Genomic DNA, 22,252 nt, shown 5'->3' with positions numbered 1-22,252 from the left:
TGGGCAGCCCCTCTCCCCAGAGGAGGCCGGAACCTTTCTGCCGTGCTTTCTGCCCGGACGTGCCGGAGAGGAGACCGGAAGTCCTTTGCCGGCGGGTTCCGGGTTTCCTGGGCTACTACGATGGCGATGAGTTTCGAGTGGCCGTGGCAGTATCGCTTCCCGCCCTTCTTTACGTGAGGCTCAGACCCCGAGAAGCCCCGCTGGGCCTCCCTCCCTTCCCTAGGACCCCGGGCTCAGCACTGATGCTTCAAATGGGGAGGGGGAGAACGGATCCGGTCGCCGCCACTCTCAGTCCCTCACTTTCTCCCCCGAACGCGCCCCTGGCAAGTGCTGCCGCTCGCCCTCTCACTTCCTCTAATTCTGCGCCCCACCCGCTTCACCCGGCAGGTTGCAGCCGAACATGGATACTCGGCAGAAGCAGCTGGCCGCCTGGTGCTCGCTAGTGCTGTCCTTCTGTCGCCTGCACAAACAGTCCAGCATGACGGTGATGGAAGCTCAGGAGAGCCCGCTCTTCAACAACGTGAAGCTACAGCGTATCCTCCCTCAGGCTCTTCCACACCCCCCACACATGCACTTCCACACTTTCCCACGTGCCCAGACCTCACACTCCTCTTCACCCACAGAAGGCAGTTTCCCACCCCAACTGGCCTTGGGAAAGAGCCAGACTCTGCAGCTGACATCCATTTTACCTCCAGCTCCAACCCAAATGTGGCACCAAGCCCTCTTGTCCGCGGCAGTGATGAGTACCCAGGTGTCATTCAGATCTTAGAATTTCTGCCCTGAAGCCAAGTACCAAGTTTTTCAACCTGAGCCTTTTTGACTCGTTGAAACTTTTGTCCTCTGTATGAGGCTCAAACTCCGGCATTACCTTTAGTAATTTTCTCTGCCTACTCTCCTTGTCCCAGGAAGTAAGGGTTGTTTTCTTTTGCTGCCTGATTCATCCCTAAAATATCTAGAGAATGGCTGGAGGAAGGAGAGATGACAGAGGGTGAGAAATGATAGTACCTTTCATTCTCTAAAGCTCTTTTTTTTTTTTTTTTTTGCAGTACGCGGGCTTCTCACTGTTGTGGCCTCTCCCATTGCGGAGCACAGGCTCCGGACGCGCAGGCTCAGCGGCCATGGCTCACGGGCCCAGCCGCTCCGCGGCATGTGGGATCTTCCCAGACCGGGGCACGAACCCGCGTCCCCTGCATCGGCAGGCGGACTCTCAACCACTGCGCCACCAGGGAAGCCCCTAAAGCTCTTCCTTTTAATTACACTAGTTTCTCTTTACCTTCCTCCCCCCAACATGCAGAAAATACCAGTTTATATCCTGTTGGGGCATTGCACATCTATGTGTGTAGGTGGGAGAAGAAGGGTAGTTTGTAGCATAAGCCTGGCTCTGAGAAATTTTATCCCACCCAGTTCATTCCATTAATACCATTCCCTTAACCTTAAACCAGGGAAGCTGCCCGTGGAATCAATCCAGGTTGTATTAGAGGAACTGAGGAAGAAAGGTGGGTTCAGTTTCCCAGATTCCTTATTTTTCATCCTAGTTGGGTTTTCCTGAGGGCAGATTAGCACAAGTCTTTTCATTTTCTTTTTTAACCCTTCAGTGGCTTTTTTTTTTAATTAATTAATTTTTATTTTTGGCTGCATTGAGTCTTTGTTGCTGCGCACGGGCTTTCTCTAGTTGTGGCGAGCAGGGGCTACTCTTCATTGCGGTGTGAGGGCTTCTCATTGAGGTGGCTTCTCTTGTTGCAGAGCACGGGCTCTAGGTACGCGGGCTTCAGTGGTTGTGGCTCGCAGGCTTTGTTGCTTCACGGCATGTGGGATCTTCCCGGACCAGGTCTTGAACCCGTGTCCCCTGCATTGGCAGGCGGATTCTCAACCACTGTACCACCAGGGAAGCCCCCACAAGTCTTTTCTTTTAAGAACTTTTTTTTTTTTCTCTCCTGGCTTGGAGCCCAGAGTGTTCTGTGCAGTAGCTCAATTCCCTGGGTTCTTTTCCCCCACTGGTATACAAAATTGAAATCTCTCCATCTGTGCCCCAAGACCTGAAGAGGAGAATGGATGCATTGCAGATAGTAATAGTAAAACAATTCTTGAATTTCTCTTTCTGAAAGCTGAGTCTCTTACACTCTCTTCCACCTTGGTTTTTGCCTCATTGTCTCTTCTTATCGCATGGTGCTTTCATAAGTATCTGTTTTGCAGGGAACCTCGAGTGGTTGGATAAGAACAAGTCTAGCTTCCTGATCATGTGGCGGAGGCCAGAAGAATGGGGGAAGCTCATCTATCAGTGGGTGAGACTATTCTGACGCAGTGACCCATGGCAAAGGAGAATGAATCTGTGCTCAGCAGATGCCTGGTGTTTTCAGATCCAGACTGAGCAGAGTGGGAGGGGGCAGAAAGAGGAAGTGTAGGTCTTCCAGGCAAGCCTCTTTCAATGACTCAATTTCCCTGGCTGGAAAGAACTTTCCTTTTTTTGCCTGTAGGAGGCCAGAGGCTATGTGAGGCCATGTTTGGAGAATGCAGTACTGGAAACCACGAGTACTATTGTTGGCTGGAGCCTCTGGCCACAGGAGATAAATGGGGAAAGGAAGGGAAAAAAACACAAAAACCTGGAGCCCCTCCCCCACTACATCCTTATGGGGCTGTCCACAATATAAATGAGACTTTCTGAACAGTGTGGGTGTGGGGACAGACTCTCTCCCCTGCATTCCCTGTCACCACCAGCCCTAAACATGCCCAAGGGAGAGAGATGGGGAAGAAGCGTCAACAACCCAAATATAACAAACACACGCCACCCATTCTTGAACAGGAAAACAACCAGAATGAGAGGTCACTACTCAGACACGTGAAGGCCTGTGGTTTAGTGGTTCCGAGCGTGTGCGTACATGTATAAATATAGCACCTGTAGGGTTTGGGGTTTTAGGCCACTCCTCTGCTGAGGTGACAGCTCTGGTTTGGGAACAAGTATCATTCCTGGGTCAGAGAGGTGGAGCTGGTGAGTTTACCTTCTCCCAGGAAATTCCTGGTTCTTATTCAGTCCCTGTTTTCTGTGTCCATAGGTTTCCAGGAGTGGCCAGAACAACTCCGTGTTCACCTTGTACGAACTGACCAATGGGGAAGACACAGAGGATGAGGGTAATGCTTTTTCCCTTTCTCCCCAGTTTTGTTATCTGAATCCTCCTCCGTCTAATTTTTGTTTACTTGACATTCAGATTTCCCATTTTTCTGCCTCTAAATTTCAAATACTAAATAATACAAAGGTTCTTAACCCATGTCCAAGATTTCCATAAACCATCTGAATTCACATGCAGAGAACCCACAGATTTTGTTTGTGGGGGTGTATGTGCATTTTTCTCAGCACAGAGTCCATATTATAAGATTTTGAAGGGCATCTGTGACCCATGAAAAGTTAAGAATGATTGGTAGAGATGCCGAATGAGGAACTAGGGCAGGAGATTAAGCCTGAAATTTCATTCCTTGCTGACTCAGGCTTTCTTTCACCCTTCATTCTTATAGAGGGCTCAAGATCTGTGGGTGTCAGCTGAAGGGATTGGGCCAACACTCCCATCCCCACCCCCTGCCGTTTAAAATACTATGGTTTCTGGCCAGACAAGGATTTGTATACTGTTTGATTTTTACATAGTGTAAATACTCTCTCAGCTCTTTTATCTCTGACTTCATATTCTGATCCCCAGGATCACCAAAAGTACCAATCTGAGCTGGGGAAAAAGGGGCACCTCCCCTTTCTGCCAGGCCTGGCTGCCCCAGCAGAGTTTACAGCTCTTGGCTTTCCCCCCACTTTCCTGCAGGCCTCTGCTTGCTACTCCCACCATCATGCCATGACTTCAGTGTTGCAGCCTTGCCCAGCCCACCACTCAGGCCAGGCAAAGCTGGAAGCTTCCTCAGAAAGCAAGCTCCCTGACTCAAGAGCTGGGCCCCTGCAGGGGGTGAGGTGTACAAGCCTGTTAGGGATTGCCTCCTGCCTCTCACATCTCCCTGAAGTATCTTGCCATATCTCCAGATACTCAGGGGGCCCTTGGCTCCCAGCCTTGTTCCTTTTCAGTAGGAAAGGGCAGATATCTGTGCTGGACCTTAACCGTCTCCTGGCCAGAGGCATGGCTATACCTCTTTGTGTTAGAACAGGTCCTCCCAATGGGTACAGATGCAGTTAGGGTCAGCGTACAGTGACAAGGGACTTGACCTCCCTACACTTGATTGTCAGGGCCCACAAGCAAACGGTGTTACTCTTGTATATCAGACACTAGTGGGCGGGGGGGGGGGGGGTTAGTGCGAGGGTGCGTGTGGGTTGAGTCTGACAGAAGAAACAGGAAGGGGGAATAAGCATGAACTCCCATTTCATGTTGACTCAGGCTTTCTTCCACTCCTTACTCCTAAGGAATACCCAGGAAGGGTGGGTGGGTGCAGCTGTAGCAGTACAGCTGGCCTGGAAAGTTCTGTTTCCAGCTGGACTGCTCTTCTCAGAGGTCTTGAGCCCCAAGGAGCTGAGTGTCCCTGACTACCCATCTCTCCCTGTCCAGAGTTCCACGGGCTGGATGAGGCAACCCTACTGCGGGCTCTGCAGGCCCTACAGCAGGAGCACAAGGCCGAGATCATCACTGTCAGCGATGGCCGAGGTGTCAAGTTCTTCTAGCAGAAACCTGTCTCCCTTTACTTCTTACCTCCTACCCTTCCAGGGCTTTCAAAGGGAGACAGACCAAGTGTCCCCACAGATTGGATCCGTGACTCCACCAGACTCCAAAGGGCTGCAGTCCAGGGGTGGGTTTCCCACTTATCCCATGTGTCTGTCCCTGGGATAGGGTGAGGCTGAGGTGCCAGGGAGAAAAGATGTGCTGCTCCCTGCCTCACCTCCTCTCATGAGCTGGGGTCTGTAAACCTAAACACAAACTTCATTTGTGTGACACACGTAAGTACATACACACCTGCACCTGCACAAGCTTCTGTTTCTTCCCCCTCCCACCCCTTTAGCTGCTGCTGCCTCCTCTCTCATGCTGCTGGCGCTGGATCTTTCCTAGGGGATGGGCGAAGCCCTGGCTGCAGGCAGCCTTTCAGGCAATGTGAAGATAGGAGGCCCAGGAAGGGGCCTGGCAATGAGAGGTGGGGCCGGACACTGATTTATGATATTAAAAAGCTTAACCCTACTGCCTGCTGCTGAGGTTATTACTGGAGTGGGCAAAGGGAAGGCTGTGAAGTGTTAACCCCCTGAGTGAATCCCAGCCTAGGAGAGGGAAGAGAATGCCTATGGCCTTTGAAAAGGTCCGCTCGTGCTGGCGGGCTCCAGTGAGCCTGTGGTTTTACATCTGCCGGGTGGGCTGTGTGGGGGAGTGCCGATGGCACACAGCTTGGGGACAGACTGCTTTCTGTCTCTAAAATGGAGTAGCTTAACGACTTACCCCTCCCTCACCATCTCCCCGTGGAAGTCCTGAACTACTCTGAAGCCCCTCCCTCCATCCATCTGCTCTGGGTGGGGTAGTTGAGGCCAAGGGGAGCTGAGGGGGAGTAAACCGGATATGGACTTCGGTTTAGTAGAAACTTTGGCAAACAGAGGGGGAGGAAGGAGAGCCCACAGAGCAAAAACAGCCACTCCGGCCAGGATGCGGTCAAGGTGGGGAGGTGGAGAGGATGGGTGACCTGGTCCTTGGTTTGGGGGAGGGGCTGGCTTTGGGGTGCACACACCCATCCCTGTGCAGCCCGGAGGGACTGGGAACTGCGACGTCGGAGAAAACCAGATCTTTCCATTGACCTCTGTATTGTCGGCCTGGGGCCATTCCGGACGATTAGGAGGGGGTGGCGCTACCTTATCTGGGTCGTGCAGGCTGGTGGTAGCCTCCTCCTCACCACCCCCCTTTCTAGGGCCGGGGAGCCGCGGTCACTTTTCATCTCCCTGTCCCAGTACCGTGTTCCCCCAGACAGGTTTGCGCACTCGTAGTGCGGGAGGACACACCGCCGCCTCGCACCCGGCTCCGGCCTCGGAATGAGACTGAGGGCGGGTTCTCCGGGAGGCCAGGGGGAGGAGGGCCAGCGGCCGGGGGCGGGGCGGTGGCCGAGGTGAGGGGCTGCGCCACGGGCTCCACTGCGCTCGTGGTTCCGAGGGGGCGGCTCTGGGGGAGTAGGGCGTGTCGGGGGCGTGTCGGGGCGTGGCTGCGGGGCAGGCGACCCTGGGCTGGGGCCCCAGTAGCTCAGGCGGAGCGTTGCGCACCCAGCCAGTACTTCTGTCAAGCCGCCTCCTCCGCAGCCTCCCGGCTTACCGCCCTGCGGCGCCCGGCCCTTCCTCATGCTGGCACCGCCGGCCCCAGAGACCGAGGTCCCTATGTCCCAGGCGGAGGCCGACCTGGCCCTGCGGCCCCCGCCGCCTCTCGCCGCGGCGGGGCCCCCCCGCCTCGGGCCCCCTCGCCGGGCGCGCCGCTTCTCCGGGAAGGCTGAGACCCGGCCGCGCTCCTCCCGTCTCAGCCGCCGCAGCTCAGTCGACTTGGGGCTGCTGAGCTCTTGGTCCCAGCCAGCCTCACCCGTTCCGGAGCCCCCTGCTCCTCCGGACTCCGCTGGTTCCGGCCCCGCAATGAGTCCACCGCCTAGCTCTGAAGAGCCCACTGAGGGCACGTGGACCGCGGGCGCCCTGGTGAAGGCCGCAGACTCCGAGCGTCCGGAACTCGCGGGCTCCGCAGGAGGGTCGGGGCCCCGGGAACCGCCGAGGATCACCGAGGCGGCGGCCCGGGAGCGGCGGCGGGAGCAGGAGGAAAAGGAGGACACGGAGACTCAGGCTGTGGCAACGTCCCCGGACGGCCGATACCTCAAGTTTGACATCGAGATTGGACGTGGCTCGTTCAAGACGGTGTATCGAGGGCTGGACACCGACACCACGGTGGAGGTGGCCTGGTGTGAGCTGCAGGTGCGGCTGGGAGCCCCCTCGGTGACGCCACGGGATGGGACCCTTTGAAGGTCTTGGGATGGGAGACCCAGGGGACAGCAGCAAGAGGGATGTATTTTTCCAGTCAAATATCCAGATACTCTTGTCCCCCTTGTTCTGATGATCCATGGACCTGGCTGATTCCGGGCTGCAGAAGGAGAAACTGAGGCAGGTGGTATATGGTGGCTCCCCTATCGATTTAGACATTCTCACTTTACGGGCTCTGTACTCAACCCTGAGAGGTGGAAAATAGGATGGGAAATTGGGTAGGGAGCCAGTTCAGACCTGAGGGGTGGTTGGCCTCACCGCTTTCCTGCAGTGGTTACCTACTGTCTCTTCCCTTCCTCTCCCTTCCCCCTAAGTCCTGAGAGCCTCAGTGTGACCCTGGTCCCCCTGCTCCCTCACCCTGGCTCTTTGCAGATGAGGAGGCTGGAATGATGGAGGCCAGCAGCTGAGGCAGGGTCCTGTCCACTTCCAGATGATTTAGGGCTATTGTGGCAGGACGGGGCCCTCCCACGCCCCTTCTGAAGCAGTCAGACATCTGGACTTCTCCACAGCTGGGGGAGGGGAGACAGGGAGCTCCAGACCTGGCCTGAGTCCAGTCCTGCCCCTCATCCCGCTGCCTACCTGAGCTCTCCTTTCTCAGATCTAAAGGTGCTGAACCCCATAGACTTTAGGGGTATGCTGGTTTGAAGGACCTTCTTCCCATAGGGGAAGAACCCAGTTAAGTCTGATCTAGCAGCTTTGGATTCAGACTGGGGGGACAGGGCCTGGGGGAAGGGTCCTCCCCTCCAGCCCTGGCACTGGGCTTGCCCCTTGCGCCTGCCAGTGCCGCGCCCCAGGCTCTAAGCCAGGCAAGGCAAGGCGGCCAAACTGGGGTGGGGGGGGTGGAGGAGGGAGATGGAGGAGGGAGATGGGGGAGGCGAGACAGCCATGGGGCAGGGGGCAGTCTCCTGGCACCTGGTCCTGGATCCTTTGTCTCTTACTCTGTACCTCCCTCTGCAGCCCTCCTGCCTGGATCTAGCAGTTCCCAGTTTCTGAGGCCAATCCCCTTGCCGGCCCCAATTCTCTGCCTGCCGTCCGCCTGCTGCCCGCCTGCTGCCTGCCCGCTGCCAGCCCCTGGGCGTCCCCTCCCGCCCTACGGTCGGCCTGGGCGGCTACAAAGGCGCTATTGACTTCAGGGCTCCTGGACAGGGCTGCATAAAAGTGCTTGTGTCCAGGCGGGGGTCCAGGAGGCGGCCCCAGGCCCATGGTGGGTGTGTCCTTGGAGCAGCCCGGCGGGGCACACTGGGAATTAGGAATCTACAGTCAGTGGACAAATGATCCCACCCACCCAGCCCCATCCGTTGGCTCCTACCCTCACTTCTCCCTCAGCCCTGCGCCATGTGCTCCAATCCCCCCTCTCGTGGGGGTCCTGGGCCTGATGTGACTGTGACCCCCACCCCCTACCCCACAGACTCGGAAACTGTCTCGAGCGGAGCGGCAGCGATTCTCGGAGGAGGTGGAGATGCTCAAGGGGCTGCAGCACCCCAACATCGTCCGCTTCTACGACTCGTGGAAGTCGGTGCTGAGGGGCCAGGTTTGCATCGTGCTGGTCACCGAACTCATGACCTCGGGCACGCTCAAGACGTGAGCTCTGCGCCTGGTGGTGGGAGTTGGTGGGAGGACTGGTGGTGGGAGGTCTCCACTGCTTCTGGAGGAGCCCAGCCTCCTCAAACGCTACACGCAGGTCCAAAACCAGGCTCACTATCTCTCATCCTCCTCTCTTGAGCGTCTGGAGGCCTCAGCTGCCCTCTAAGGAGTCTTCCCCCACGCTGCCTCTCTCCTCTGCAAGCTATCCTATCTTCCTGCAGCCTGCAGAGATCTGGCACCGTCACTTCTCTCCTTAAAACCCTTTCGAGTTTTCCCACTGCCCTCAGGATAAAGTCCACACTCTCTAAGGACTGCTCACAAAGTCCTTATAGGCTCCAGCCTGCGTTCCAGACAAACCAAATTCCCAGCAGCTCCTCGCACCCTGCCCCATCACTTGCTGTCTCCGTGCCTTTGAGCACGGGTGCCTCTTCTGCCTGGAAAGTCTTTGTCCCTTCCCGTTTTCACCCTTGAACGCGTATTCATCTTTCAAGACTCAACATAAAAGTTATTTCCTGTCTGGAGCCCTCCCCCACGCCCGGGGCAGTTAGTTATCCCTTCTGGCGCTTCCACAGCACCTTGGGGGCGGCCCTGTCTGTGCATTTACCGCCCGACCCCCGTTTTGTAACCTCCTGTCTACCTACCACACCCCCGACTGCGTTTCTGCTTGAGGACTGGCGCGGATCTAGGCTAGGAGAGGCTGGCAAAAGATGCGTAGGCGGGGGAGTGGGTGGGGCTACGGGGAACTTCCCAGTGGTGGTCTCCCTCCCCAGCCTATACGTCCCCCACCAAGACCGTGGCTATGCGCCCTCCCCCAGATACCTGAGGCGGTTCCGCGAGATGAAGCCGCGAGTCCTTCAGCGCTGGAGCCGCCAAATCCTTCGGGGGCTCCATTTCCTACACTCCCGGGTACCCCCCATCCTGCACCGGGATCTCAAGTGTGACAACGTCTTTATCACGGGCCCTACAGGCTCCGTTAAGATTGGGGACCTGGGCCTGGCCACGCTCAAACGCGCCTCCTTCGCCAAGAGCGTCATCGGTGCGTCCCTCCCGGGGGTCCTTGCCATTCTTGCCCTCCCCTATGTCAGGAGAGAGCCTGGGGACCCCCTCCCCCTAGCAGTGTCTTTCGGGATCCACGGAGGTAGAAGACCACAGGGAAGATGGGGAGACCTATGGCATTCCCTCTTCCCCACACCCCTCCCCCAATCCCCCACCCTCACACACACAGGGGGAGGGGTCGGTCACTTGCACTCCAGAACTGCCTAGCCTCTTGTACGCTCAAGGGGAGGGACGAAGCCATAAAGGAGGCATTGCAGCCTGACACCTGCTGTGGATCCTACAGGGACCCCGGAGTTCATGGCCCCGGAGATGTACGAGGAAAAATACGATGAGGCCGTGGACGTGTACGCGTTTGGCATGTGCATGCTGGAGATGGCTACCTCGGAGTACCCTTACTCTGAGTGCCAGAATGCCGCGCAAATCTACCGCAAGGTCACTTCGGTGAGAGGGGGCAGGGAGGAGAGGGAATTACAGGTCCCCTTTACACTTTTCCTGCTCCAGCCACCCCGCGGTCAGTGCCCTTTCCCTTAATGAAAACAGGCTGGACATAAAGACGCCCTGGCGAACACTGAAGGATATTGGATGCACACAAGGCCCCTCCAATACAAGCTATTTAGAATAATGTCGTGTGTAGCGCTCCCTAGAGCTTACAAACGATTTCACATCCAATCGATGTGAAATCCTTCCTGCTGCCCCGCGGGGTGAGCAGGGCAAATGTTCTGCCCTGCGTTTTACAAATGAGGACACTGGCTCAGCGAGAGACTTGTTCAAGGTCACACTGTCGATACGGGCGGGCGGGGGGGGGACTGGGATTTGAAATCACATCTTCTAGTAGCAGTCGCGGTGCTTTTGCGTCTGCAAGCCCTGCTGCCTCGGGCAGGGGCGGGTGGGTCAAGCAGAGAGCTGGGGCGCAGAGGGCGGGAGGCCTCATGCAACCCCATTCCTCAGGGCACAAAGCCGAACAGCTTCTACAAGGTGAAGATGCCCGAGGTGAAGGAGATTATTGAAGGCTGCATCCGCACGGATAAGAACGAGAGGTGGGTGGAGGGGGCAGGATGGGGGTGGGGGCGGGCGGCGGTGGGGCTCGGCTCACGGTGGCGCCGCCCTCAGGTTCACCATCCAGGACCTTCTGGCTCACGCCTTCTTCCGCGAGGAGCGCGGCGTCCACGTGGAGCTGGCGGAGGAGGACGACGGAGAGAAGCCAGACCTCAAGCTCTGGCTGCGCATGGAGGACGCGCGGAGAGGGGGGCGCCGCCGGGACAACCAGGCCATTGAGTTCTTGTTCCAGCTGGGTCGGGACGCAGCCGAGGAGGTGGCGCAGGAGATGGTGAGCGGAGGACAGACTGCCTGCCCCGCGGCTGGGCATGTGAGGGGCGTTTGGACGTCGACTGGAGGGGCCAGTGCCTCGCTGGAGGGGTGCCTGGGTGGTGGGAGGGGGGCTCAACCCAGCCCTCTCGGCATCTCCCGCAAGGGTCACCCTGCAGCTCCGGCCTTAACGCACCCCACTCACATGCACACCTAGTGTTCTCCACAAGTTGGAGATTTCCTTTTCCAGCCTTGGGTCCTTCCACCTCCCTGTTTTACTTCCGGCTGATCCGGTTTTCCTGAAATGCCCTTCTCTCCTGCTTATCTATTTTCCCCTTTTTCATCCCCCGTCCCCCCCATGTCTTTTTCTCCATCTCCCTTCATGCCCAGAACCATCCATTTCAGAAAGCCTGTCCCCTCTAGAGTCAAAATTAAATGCTTTTTTCCCACTCCAGCAGGTCCTCCATTACTGGAGGGGCCCCCATTGGTCTTGTTTTATACCAGGATACATTCCTGCCTTTCTCTTACACTAGACTATAAAGTCTTGGGGGCAGGGACTGTGTGTATTGGTTTTTCTATCCCTGAGGGTGCTTAGCACGTGGTGGGAGCTTGTTAATCACCCACATCTGTACACAGCTTAGAGCCCTTTCCCATGCATTTGATGGTTGTTACCAGCCCTGCACGGAGTGACTTTATCCCGATTTATTGATGAGGAAATAAAAGCTCAGAGAGGTTGAATATCTTGTACAAGGTCCCAAGCAAGTTAAGGGCAGGACTGACCCAGGTTGTTCAGATTTTAGGTCACATCACCCTGCCCCACCGCCTTTACATGCCCAGCAAAGCTTGTTATTGAAATGAATAAGGACATGATGAACAGAAGCTGGTGGACCAGGAGAGGCATATGTGGGAGACAGAGATGTGGGGCTGGTCTTGGAAGGCCTGTGGGGGGAAGGGAAAGAGTATGAAATTCTTGATAGAAAAATGCAGTTGAGGGCTTCCCTGGTGGCGCAGTGGTTGAGAGTCCGCCTGCCGATGCAGGGGACACGGGTTCGTGCCCCGGTCCGGGAAGATCCCATGTGCCGCGGAGCGGCTGGGCCTGTGAGCCATGGCCACTGAGCCTGCGCGTCCGGAGCCTGTGCTCCGCAACGGGAGAGGCCACAACAGTGAGAGGCCCGCGTACCGCAAAAAAAAAAAAAAAAAAAAAAAAAATGCAGTTGAAAGGGTAGGAAGCATCTCTTGGTGGGTCTGGGTCAGGAACTTGAGAATGTGTTTGAAATATGGCATAGGAGCGGGTCTCCGAAGCATAGCTCAAACCTGACCTGGGATCGGATCCTGATCCATTACATACAGAGGTTCTTGATCTTGACACTACTGACATCTTTGTTTGGGAGACTGTACTGTGTGCATTGTAGGACATTGAGAAGAATCCCTAACATCTACTCAGTAGATGCCAGTGGTACCTATCCCTAAGTGTGACAACTAAAAATGTCTCCAGATGTTGCCAAGTGTCCCCCAGCCCCCAAGAGCAATTGACTTACTGTATAACCATGAACTGGTCACTTAGTTTACTTATTTCTAAAATGGGGCTGATAAGACCTACCTCAAAAGGTTGCTGGAAGGATTTAATGTTGATAATGTGAAGAGCTGCCAGTTAATGGACACAGTGGATAATCAATAAATGTTGGTTCCCTTTCTCCCATGTCCTGGAGGCCTCAAGAAGGTGTCATGATGGGTCTTTGCTGGGGGAGGAGGAATCTCATCTCAAACTGTGTTCCTCACCCTCCCAACTCCAGGTGGCCCTGGGTTTAGTGTGCGAAGCCGATTACCAGCCAGTGGCCCGTGCAGTGCGTGAACGGGTTGCTGCCATCCAGCGAAAGCGTGAGAAGCTGCGCAAAGCTAAGGAGTTGGCGGCCTTCCCCCCAGCGCCAGGGCCCCTACCAGCAGCTGTCCCCATGACTCCAGCCCCCTCCAGTGTCTTCCCGCCTGAACCCGAGGAGCCAGAGGCAGACCAGCACCAGCCCTTCCTCTTCCGCCATGCCAGCTACTCTTCTACCACCTGTAAGTCACCTCCGACCTTGGGACCCAGGTCCCAGAACCCTTGGCCTCTGCCCCCTACCCAGAAGTTCAAGCCAACAGCATTGTCACTTACCCAGCCTTCCACATCTAGCCATAGCTCCTTCTGGGAAGGAACTCTGCCACAGCTCCAGGCCCCTCCTTGCTCAGGCAGCCTCCCTCCTTGGCCACCACTTTCCTTTATTTCCACTTTTTGATCCCCTCCCTCCCCACCAGCGGATTGCGAGACTGATGGCTACCTCAGCTCCTCCGGCTTCCTGGATGCCTCAGACCCTGCCCTTCAGCCCCCTAGGGGCGTGCCATCCAGCCCCGCTGAGTCCCATCTCTGCCTGCCCTCGGTGAGAGGGGGTCACATGGGGGGCTCCCAGCCTTTCCAATCCTATGACCTATCTCCCATATTGTAAAACCCAAACCCCTGACATGGCCCCATGTCCTTGGAAATCCACCCCTCTGGTCCTCTTCTTAATTCCCTCTGCCAAGTACCCCAGCACCCTTGACACCATCTCCCTGGAGTCCGACAATTACCCTCCCCTGACCTCATGAACCCATATACTATTTCAGGCTTTTGCCCTATCCATTCCACGTTCTGGCCCTGGCAATGACTTTGCCCCTGGAGACAGGTAAGTTCTGGTCTGAGTTGGGGTGTTAGGGTGAAATATATGGAGCTTTGGGCTCCCAGTGTCCACTCTGACACTCCTGTCTTCTTTTCCTTTTTTTTCCAGCTATGCCTCAGATGCAGCATCAGGCCTTAGTGACATGGGAGAAGGGATGGAACAGATGAGGAGACCCCCAGGGAAAAACCTCCGGCGCAGACCCCGATCCCGGCTTCGGGTCACAAGTGTAAGGAAGGGGCACAGGTGTTGGGGAATAAGCTACAGGGCCTGGAGGGAACTGTCCGAGGGATAGGGGAAGTTAGCCAGAAAGGGGGAGAAGCAGTGTGCTACTGGTACCCAAGAGTCAGCCAGACTTGTTTTTATTTATTATTTACTTATTTATCTTTTGCGGTATGCAGGCCTCTCACTGTTGTGGCCTCTCCCGCTGCGGAGCACAGGCTCCGGACGCGCAGGCTCAGCGGCCATGGCTCACGGGCCCAGCCACTCCGCGGCATGTGGTATCTTCCCAGACCGGGGCATGAACCCCTGTCCCCTGCATCGGCAGGCGGACTCTTAACCACTGTGCCACCAGGGAAGCCCCAGACTTGTTTTTAATACAAGACTACGTTGGCAGAATCTGCCTCTCTCCAGTTCCAATCTGGCCACCGTCATTTGGTTGGAGTGGGGCGGGGACACGTGATGAAGACAGAGAGCTTGACCTCCTCCCTCTGCTGACTTTTGACTCTGAAGGTCTCAGACCAGAATGACAGAGTGGTTGAGTGCCAGCTACAGACGCACAACAGCAAGATGGTGACCTTCCGATTTGATCTGGACGGGGACAGCCCGGAAGAGATTGCAGCTGCCATGGTGAGGGGGAGAGAGATGAAGACAGAGTCTTTGGATCTGGGACAAGAGTCTCCTTCCTGATGTCCCCTGTTGCTGAACTCCCCACCCCCACCCCATCCAACAGCAAAAGGGTTTTAAAGCTCGTTGGCCCTCAGCACAGTGACACTGAAGATATCTCTGCCCTTGTTTGGGGGGAGGTTTCTGTTTGTCCAGTGAGGTTTGGGTCCTCAGCTGGAGCAATTTGAGAGTAACATAGGGTATACATAAGTGCAGTGAAGTGCATGCTAGACACGTGATACTGTGGCTGTAAGTAAAGGATGGGTTGGGGGCAGCAGGGGAAGAGGTAGGACTTACGTGAGGTCTTGACAGATGGGTCAGAATGGCAGTGAAGAGTGGAAAGGGCATGCCCAGTGGAGGTGTGGCAAAGGAAAGGCATGGATATACGGAGTGACTTGAAATATGGGGCTAGGAGGGCTTCATGAGGAGACTTTGTCATTGGAAGAGTTCCTGTAGGAAGCAACAAGGTCCTACTGTATAGCACAGAGAACTATATTCAGTGTCCTGTAATAAACCATAATGGGAAAGAATATGAAAAAAAAAGAATGTGTATATATGTATAACTGAATCACTTTGCTGTACAGCAAAAATTAACATTGTAAACCAACTATACTTCAATTTTTTAAAAATCCAAAAAGAAAAGGGTTCCTGTAGGAGAGTTGTGGAAGTGTGGTTGAGTCCAGATCACAGACAGTCTTAAGAGTTAGAGTGTAACATGGTGAGAGTAGGTTTTAAGAAGACTGTTCTGCTGTGGGATGTGGGAGAGGGTTGGGGGTAGGGAATCCAGTTGGCAGGTGGATACAAGAAGCCGGATGTGGTCCAAGGAGAGAATGGATTATGGGGGAGGAGGAAGAAAAGGGGTGAATCTGAGAGTATTTTGGGAAAATAAATTACTCTGTAATCCAGTAATCTATTGACATGGTACAGTGTACATAGCAGATGGTCAATAAATATTTGCTGAGTTGATATGAGAGGGAGTTAGGGAGAGGGGATATCAAGGGCGAGTTGTAGCTTAGAGGAACTAATGGCAATAGGCCATCAAAGGGGAGAGGAAGTTAGAAAATGGAAGTAGGCTTGTTTTTTTTTTAGGGATCACGATGAACTTGAATGACAGAGACAGGCAAGATAAGATCCTCTATAGGAGAGAATACGGGTCAGGGCTGGAGAGAGCGGTGGATCTGGGGGTCTCAGCAGAGTTGAGCGTGAGACAAGGTGGGCCTGCAAAGCCTGAGGCGTAGAGGTTTGTCTTAGTGGTTACCCCCAGTTGTGGAATGGGGGTGGGGTGGGGATAGGTCATCGAAGGACAGAGATGGAGCCTGAGAGGTAGGAGGAGCTCCAGAAGATGTTACTAAAAACTGAGTAAGGAGATTGTTTCAAGGAGGCATAGGGTGGAGCCTGAGGCAAGACCACACTGGCTTTTGTCAGGAGGAGGTCTTTGTGGGAGACCGGTTTCAGTGGAGTGGGGGCAGTGGATGCCAGCCTCTGGGATGAAAGAGGGAAGGGAATGGAAGAAACGTCAGACTTCAGGAACTCTCTCTAAAGCTTCTCCTCCATCATGTCATTCAGCTTGTGTCGGGGACAGAGACAAACTGTCACGTGGCGTGCAGGCTTATCAACTTCTGTCAAGCCACTCAACCCCTCAAGAATCTTTCCTCCGGCCACACTGGTTTCTGAATGGTCCTCTGAAGAGGCTTGGGTGCCTTTCAGCTTCTGGCTCCATCTCCTCGGGGGTCTTGCCCTGGGAGCTTTCTCTACTGGGCTTTCAAGCCCCACTCAGATCCCACACAGCCAAAGGGACCCTGTCCCTGAACCCAGGGTCCATTGCCCTCTTTTCTCTCCTTCCCAGCCCACCCTCCACTCCTCTGCTACAGAATTCTCCTGAGACTTAGATCTCCTCTTGTTGTTTTTTTTGCCCCCAAACCTGTAGAGGCTACCTGTGGTTACAGAGTAACGTCCAAACTCTGGAGCACAGCCTTTAAAATTCACAGCACTCCCAGCTATACTCCAGTCTTCCCTATTTTGTGAAGGTGCTGTGCCCTCTCCTGCCTCAGAACAGCATGGAACAGAGGAAAGGGTGGACTTTCACATAAGACCTGAGTTCAAACTTCAGCTCTGTTATTTACTAATTTGGCAAACTTGGGCAAGTTTCTTAACCTCTCTGAACTTCATCAGTAAAACGCAGGGGACAATACTTATTTTGCAAAGATGTTCTGATGTAATATATAATTTATGAGAAGTGATACAGCATGTACAAGAAGTGAAATGATGATAAAAGTATGGGAAGTGTCCACACATGGTAGGTCCTCAATAAAGGGTTGCTTTTCTTACTCATCCTTCAAGCCTCAGCTGTGAAGCCATCCCAGCTTCTCCCTATCCCCTGAGGTGGTATGAACTGCTTTCTTCTTAGAATGGATTTTTAAAAATTGTGTTAAAAAACACATAACATAAAATGTACCATCTTAACCGTTTTCAAGTATACAGTTCAGTAGTGTTAAGTATATTCACACTGCTGGGCAACAGATCTCTGGAACCTTTTTATCTTGCAAATCTGAATCTCTGCCCATTAAACAAGCAGCTTTCCCTTTCCCCTTCCAGGAATAGCATTTTTATCTCTATGCCAATCAAAAACGCCTTACCTACCATGGGCTGACTTGCAGTCTATTGAGTTATGTATGTGTGTGTCTCTTCCTCTAGATTTTGGGCTTCTTTCAGGACCAGGACCTTGTTTCATACTTCCCTGTTCCCTCAAAAAACCTAGCAAATGCTTGGCACATAGTATGTGCTCAGTAAGCATTTGCGGACTTGAATGTTACATTTACCATTTATTGCCTTATTTTTACTTAACTTTGTGGGGCTGTGTGTATATGTGGATCTGTGGGGGCATACTTTATAAGCCCTATGAGAGGAGGAATTGTGTCCAAAAGCCTGTGAGGCAACAGTGTAAAGAACTCAGACTTTGGCTTTAGACAGGTCTGGGTGCAAACCCCCTGATCTTGGGCAGATTGAACTTCACCTCGTTGAGCATTGGTTAGCATAGCTCTAAAGTGGCGGTGTTAATGTAGACCCCAGAAAGCTGTCGTTGGTGTTAAATGTGATAAGATATGTAAAGATCTGGTATGTACATGCATGCTGTGAATGTTACCTCCTTTTCTCTAAGCTGTATTTCTCCTTATGCCACCCAGTGCCTGGCACACAATGGATGCTTACTGAGTACTTGTTTTAGGTTGGTGGTGAGCACAAGCGTGGGGTGAAGGATTGGTTTTTAAAGACTGGGGCCGGGAGAGAGGGATGAGTGGGATAACCGAGCCCTCCTTCCCCTTCCTACCGACTCTCGCCAGGTGTATAACGAGTTTATTCTACCCTCGGAGCGAGCTGGATTCCTGAACCGGATTCGGGAGATTATCCAGCGAGTGGAGACCCTGTTGAAGAGAGATACTGGCCCTGTGGAGGCTGCTGAAGACCCCCTGGGCCCCCAGGTCAGACCCCTCTGGGCACCTCCAGGGGGAAGGGACTCTGCTCCAGGTTTCATTACTCTCTGTCCTTACCAGTTCCCTTGGATCTAACTTGTCTTCATCTCTGGGACCCCAAAACAATAGCTCTTCCCCCATTTGAAATCTGATGAAAGCCACAGACTCTTGTTCTAGAAAAATGTGTTCAATGCATACTTTTTTTTTTTTTTTTTTTTGCGGTACGCGGGCCTCTCACTGTTGTGGCCTCTTCTGCTGCGGAGCACAGGCTCCGGACGCGCAGGCTCAGCAGTCATGGCTCACGGGCCCAGCCGCTCTGCGGCATGTGGGATCTTCCCGGACCGGGGCACGAACCCGTGTCCTCTGCATCGGCAGGCGGACTCTCAACCACTGCGCCACCAGGGAAGCCCCAATGCATACTTTTAACTCATTATTTTGAAACAATTTCAGACTTACAGAGGGGACTTCCCTGGTGGTCCAGTGGTTAAGACTCTGCACCTCCAATGCAGGGGGCGCGGGTTTGATCCCTGGTTGGGGAACTAAGATTCCCACGTGCCTTGCGGTGCGGCCAAAAATAAACAAATAAAATTTCAGACTTACAGAGGAGTTGCAAAAATTGAACAAAGAATTCTTAGATACTCTGCCTAGATTTGCCAGTTGTGTTTTGCCACATGAGCTTTACCATTCTGTCTTCCTCTCTCCCCTATCTGTGTGTGTGCATGCATTGTTGGGGGGAACCATTTAAGTAAGTTGCAGACATCATGCCCCTTTACCACTACATATTTCTCAAATACAGTTTTTTAAAAATATTTATTTATTTGGCTGCACCAGTCTTAGTTGTGGCACACGGGATCTTCGTTGTAGCATGCAGGATCTTTAGTTGCGGCATGCGGGATCCTAGTTGCGGCATGCGGGATCTAGTTCCCTGACCAGGGATCAAACCCGGGCCCCCTTCATTGGGAGCGTAGAATCTTAACCACTGGACCACCAGGGAAGTCCCTCAAATACACTTTTGAATCCCTTGGAACTCATCTGTGGACTCCTAGAGGTTCATGAGTCCTGAGACTCAGCTCTTCCCACTGTGACATTTCTCTCTCTCAGGAGGAGCCAGCACCATTGCCTGCCCTCCCAGGGTACCCCCCAGACCCATCCAGTGGTATGTACTACATTCTGTCCCTACTCATCCCAACTCCTGGGGTTGCTCCTGGGAAGGGCATAGGGAATGGAGGATGGGAATCTCAACATCCGCTCCCTGCCCAGCAGAGTTCCAGAGCAGCACGCTAGAGCAGAGGAGCTGGGCAGCCTTCTCCACCCCCCCATCCTCTCCTGGAACCCCCTCGTCTCCTGGAAACCCCTTTTCTCCTGGATCCCCTGCTTTCCCAAGTCCCATCTTCCCCATCACTTCTCCCCCATGTCACCCCAGCTCCTCCTCATTCTCTCCAGTTTCTCCCCAGGTCTCCTCAAATCTCTCTCCACACCCCCCCAGCTCCCCACTTCCATTCTCCCCCAGTGCATCCCAGTTTCCAGTCCCATCTGCTCAGTTTCCACTGAATTCTCTCCTCCCCAGCTGTTCCCAGGTTACGCTTGCTCCTCCCTCCTTTCCGCCCTGTCCCTCTGCTTCTCCCATCCCCTCCACCACAGCAGCCCCTCTGCTCTCTCTGGCTAGTGCGTTCTCACTGGCTGTGATGACTGTGGCTCAGTCCCTGCTGTCCCCCTGCCCTGGGCTCCTTTCCCAGCCCCCGCCAGCTCCTCCTGGTCCCCTGCCCAGCCTGCCCCCTCCAGCTCCCCTTGTTCCCTGTGGCCAGGAGAGGCCTTCACCTCTGACATCTGAGATGGAGAGTGAGGTGAGTAGGAACCAAGAGGGATGATTGCGGGGTGTGTGTGGGGGGTCCATTCTGGATCATTTCTCTACTCATGGATCCACACTTTTTAGGCCTCTCCAAATCTTGGTTGGCCACTCCTGGGTGAAGCCAGACTGGCTCCCATCTCTGAAGGTGAGGCCTCTGACCACTGACCTTCCCCTGCCCGTTATCCTCAGTCACTTTTTTTTTTAAATAAATTAATTAATTTATTTATTTATGGCTGCATTGGGTCTTCGTTGCTGCGCACAGGCTTTCCTCTAGCTGCGTCGAGCGGGGGCTACTCTTCGTTATGGCGCACGGGCTTATTGTGGTGGTTTCCCTTGTTGCGGAGCACGGGCTCTAGGCGCGCGGGCTTCAGTAGTTGTGGCGCAAGGCTCGGCAGTTGTGGCTCGTGGGCTCTAGATCGCAGGCTCAGTAGTTGTGGTGCACGGGCTCAGTTGCTCCGTGGCATGTGGGATCTTCCCGGACCAGGACTTGAACCCGTGTCCCCTGCATTGGCAGGCGGCAGATTCTTAACCACTGCGCCACCAGGGAAGTCCCTCAGTCACTTTATATCCTGCCACTGATGTCTCTTCCTTCTTCCATGACTCCTTCCTTGTCTCACTACAGAGGGAAAGCCCCAGCTTGTTGGGCGCTTCCAAGTGACTTCATCCAAGGAACCAGCTGAGCCTCTTCCCCCGCAGCCGACATCCCCTGCTCTCTCTGGCTCCCTGAAGCCTCCAACCCCTCAGCTGACCTCGGAGAGCTCAGACACGGAGGATAGTGCTGGAGGCGGGCCAGAGGCCAGGGAGGCTCTGGCTGAAAGTGACCGGGCAGCCGAGGGCCTGGGGGCTGGAGCCGAAGAGGAAGGGGACGATGGGAAGGAACCCCGAGTGGGGGGCAGCCCTCCACCCCTGAGCCATCCCAGCCCAGTGTGGATGAACTACTCCTGCAGCAGCCTGTGTCTGAGCAGTGAGGAGTCAGAGAGCAGCGGGGAGGATGAGGAATTCTGGGCTGGGCTACGGAGTCTTCGGCAGAAGTGAGTCTGGGGAGGACGGAGGCCAAGAGGTGGACTTGGGAGAGCAAAGTGTTTGGCTGGCCCTCTCACGCTCCTGATGTGTCCTCAGGCACCTGTCAGAGGTGGAGGCACTGCAGACACTACAGAAGCAGGAAATCGAGGACTTGTACAGCAGGCTCGGGAAGCAGCCCCCGCCGGGGATCGTGGCCCCTGCCGCTATGCTGTCTAGCCGCCAGCGCCGCCTCTCCAAGGGCAGCTTCCCCACCTCCCGGCGCAATAGCCTGCAGCGCTCTGAGCCCCTGGGCCCTGGTGAGACAGCAGTTGCCCCCCTCCCATCTTTCTGAAGACCTGTCCCTAGTGATCTTTCTTTCAGGCCCTGGGGGTCTGCCCCTTAGTCTGGGGGGGACTAGCCCCCTCTCCCCATGGCCCCTTCCCTCACTCAGTGCTCTCCCTCCCCATCCTGCACCCAGGCATCATGCGAAGGAACTCCCTGAGTGGCAGCAGCACCGGCTCCCAGGAGCAGCGGGCGAGCAAGGGGGTGACATTCGCCAGGGATGTTGGCAGGATGGTGAGGGCGGGCCCAAGGGAGGGAGAGCCCAGGGAATGATAACTGGCTGCAGCTTCACCCTCCTCCCACCCTGGAGGTTTCTTCAGTTCTTTTTCTTTTCCCTCCAGTGAATTCCGAACAGAAGCCATGTGTCTCATCCACACCAGGGCCCACCGTGGAGCTTGTGCTCTCAGAATCTGCTGACCAGCACTACTCTGCAAGGAAGACCTGAACACTGAGGGAGTAGGAGGCCCCAGGGGCATGGGGAGTGCCGTTCCATTATAGGGAAGAGCCAGACACGTGGGAACTGTTTGCTGTGTGTAGAAGGCATAAATTCTGCAGCCTACCGTCCTCATCCCTGCCACCTCTCCAGCCAAGAGTGAACCACTAAGCAATCCCACCCGAGCCCGGATGCTTCTACAAGGCACACTCCCAGCTGGGCAGGAGGAGGGGGTATTCTCACACCAGCATTAGTAGCAGCCAATAAAAACGCTGGAACCTAGAACCTGGTGAATTTGTATGTCGGGCCTTAGGAACTGGGGACAAAGCTTTACAGGGTAAGGCAGGGGAGGATTTACAAGGAATTCCCGTTTCAGAACGGGAGGCAGGGGTGGAGCCCAGCCTTCTGGCTTCCTGCCAGCAGTTCATGAGGAAACTGCAAGGTCAGTAATCCACCTGACCAAGCTAAGAGTCCACCCAGACCCCACCTTAGGCCTACACAAGCAGGCCCCAGTGGAAGTCAAAAGAATGAAAGCTGCTTGTCCCTCATCCTTCATCTGTCTCTCTCTCTCCCTCCCTCTCTCTCGATGGGAAAAGGCAGTAAAGTTGGAGTAGTGTGTTCCTCAGGGTAGAGGACAGAAGAGTGAGTGACCTTCCTTCCCCCCAAGACCTGGTTCAGTCTCAA

At 54.7% G+C, this 22,252-nt stretch overlaps 2 protein-coding genes across 2 annotated transcripts; both read left to right on the top strand.

Annotated features, from left to right (window-relative positions):
- Positions 1 to 76: 76 nt before the first annotated feature.
- Positions 77 to 5,148, top strand: VPS25 (vacuolar protein sorting 25 homolog). Its single transcript, XM_065897290.1, has 6 exons — positions 77 to 173; positions 388 to 533; positions 1,443 to 1,496; positions 2,194 to 2,282; positions 3,051 to 3,126; positions 4,530 to 5,148. The coding sequence occupies exons 1-6, from the start codon at positions 121 to 123 to the stop codon at positions 4,640 to 4,642; spliced, it is 531 nt and encodes a 176-aa protein (XP_065753362.1). The 5' UTR covers positions 77 to 120; the 3' UTR covers positions 4,643 to 5,148.
- A 1,135-nt stretch (positions 5,149 to 6,283) lies between these two features.
- Positions 6,284 to 21,853, top strand: WNK4 (WNK lysine deficient protein kinase 4). The gene is made up of 19 exons (XM_065897177.1): positions 6,284 to 6,895; positions 8,370 to 8,542; positions 9,361 to 9,581; positions 9,885 to 10,042; positions 10,550 to 10,638; positions 10,712 to 10,928; positions 12,700 to 12,964; positions 13,196 to 13,317; positions 13,541 to 13,599; positions 13,702 to 13,819; positions 14,323 to 14,439; positions 17,814 to 17,951; positions 19,044 to 19,098; positions 19,203 to 19,786; positions 19,876 to 19,936; positions 20,414 to 20,822; positions 20,911 to 21,110; positions 21,272 to 21,369; positions 21,477 to 21,853. Exons 1-19 carry the CDS (start codon positions 6,284 to 6,286, stop codon positions 21,477 to 21,479), a joined length of 3,699 nt encoding a protein of 1,232 aa, XP_065753249.1. The 3' UTR covers positions 21,480 to 21,853.
- Positions 21,854 to 22,252: the final 399 nt, after the last annotated feature.

This window comes from Phocoena phocoena, chromosome 19, assembly GCF_963924675.1.
Source record: "Phocoena phocoena chromosome 19, mPhoPho1.1, whole genome shotgun sequence".
Lineage (NCBI taxonomy): Eukaryota > Metazoa > Chordata > Mammalia > Artiodactyla > Phocoenidae > Phocoena > Phocoena phocoena.
This window is presented reverse-complemented; position numbering and strand designations above follow the sequence as displayed.

Coding starts and splice junctions, on each gene's coding strand:
- WNK4 (XM_065897177.1), top strand. CDS start 6,284: ATGCTGGCACCGCCGGCCCCAGAGACCGAGGTCCCTATGTCCCAGGCG. Junction 13,820..14,322: donor CCCGGCTTCGGGTCACAAGT/GTAAGGAAGGGG, acceptor TTGACTCTGAAG/GTCTCAGACCAGAATGACAG. Junction 14,440..17,813: donor AAGAGATTGCAGCTGCCATG/GTGAGGGGGAGA, acceptor GACTCTCGCCAG/GTGTATAACGAGTTTATTCT.
- VPS25 (XM_065897290.1), top strand. CDS start 121: ATGGCGATGAGTTTCGAGTGGCCGTGGCAGTATCGCTTCCCGCCCTTC. Junction 534..1,442: donor CAACAACGTGAAGCTACAGC/GTATCCTCCCTC, acceptor ACCTTAAACCAG/GGAAGCTGCCCGTGGAATCA. Junction 2,283..3,050: donor GGAAGCTCATCTATCAGTGG/GTGAGACTATTC, acceptor CTGTGTCCATAG/GTTTCCAGGAGTGGCCAGAA.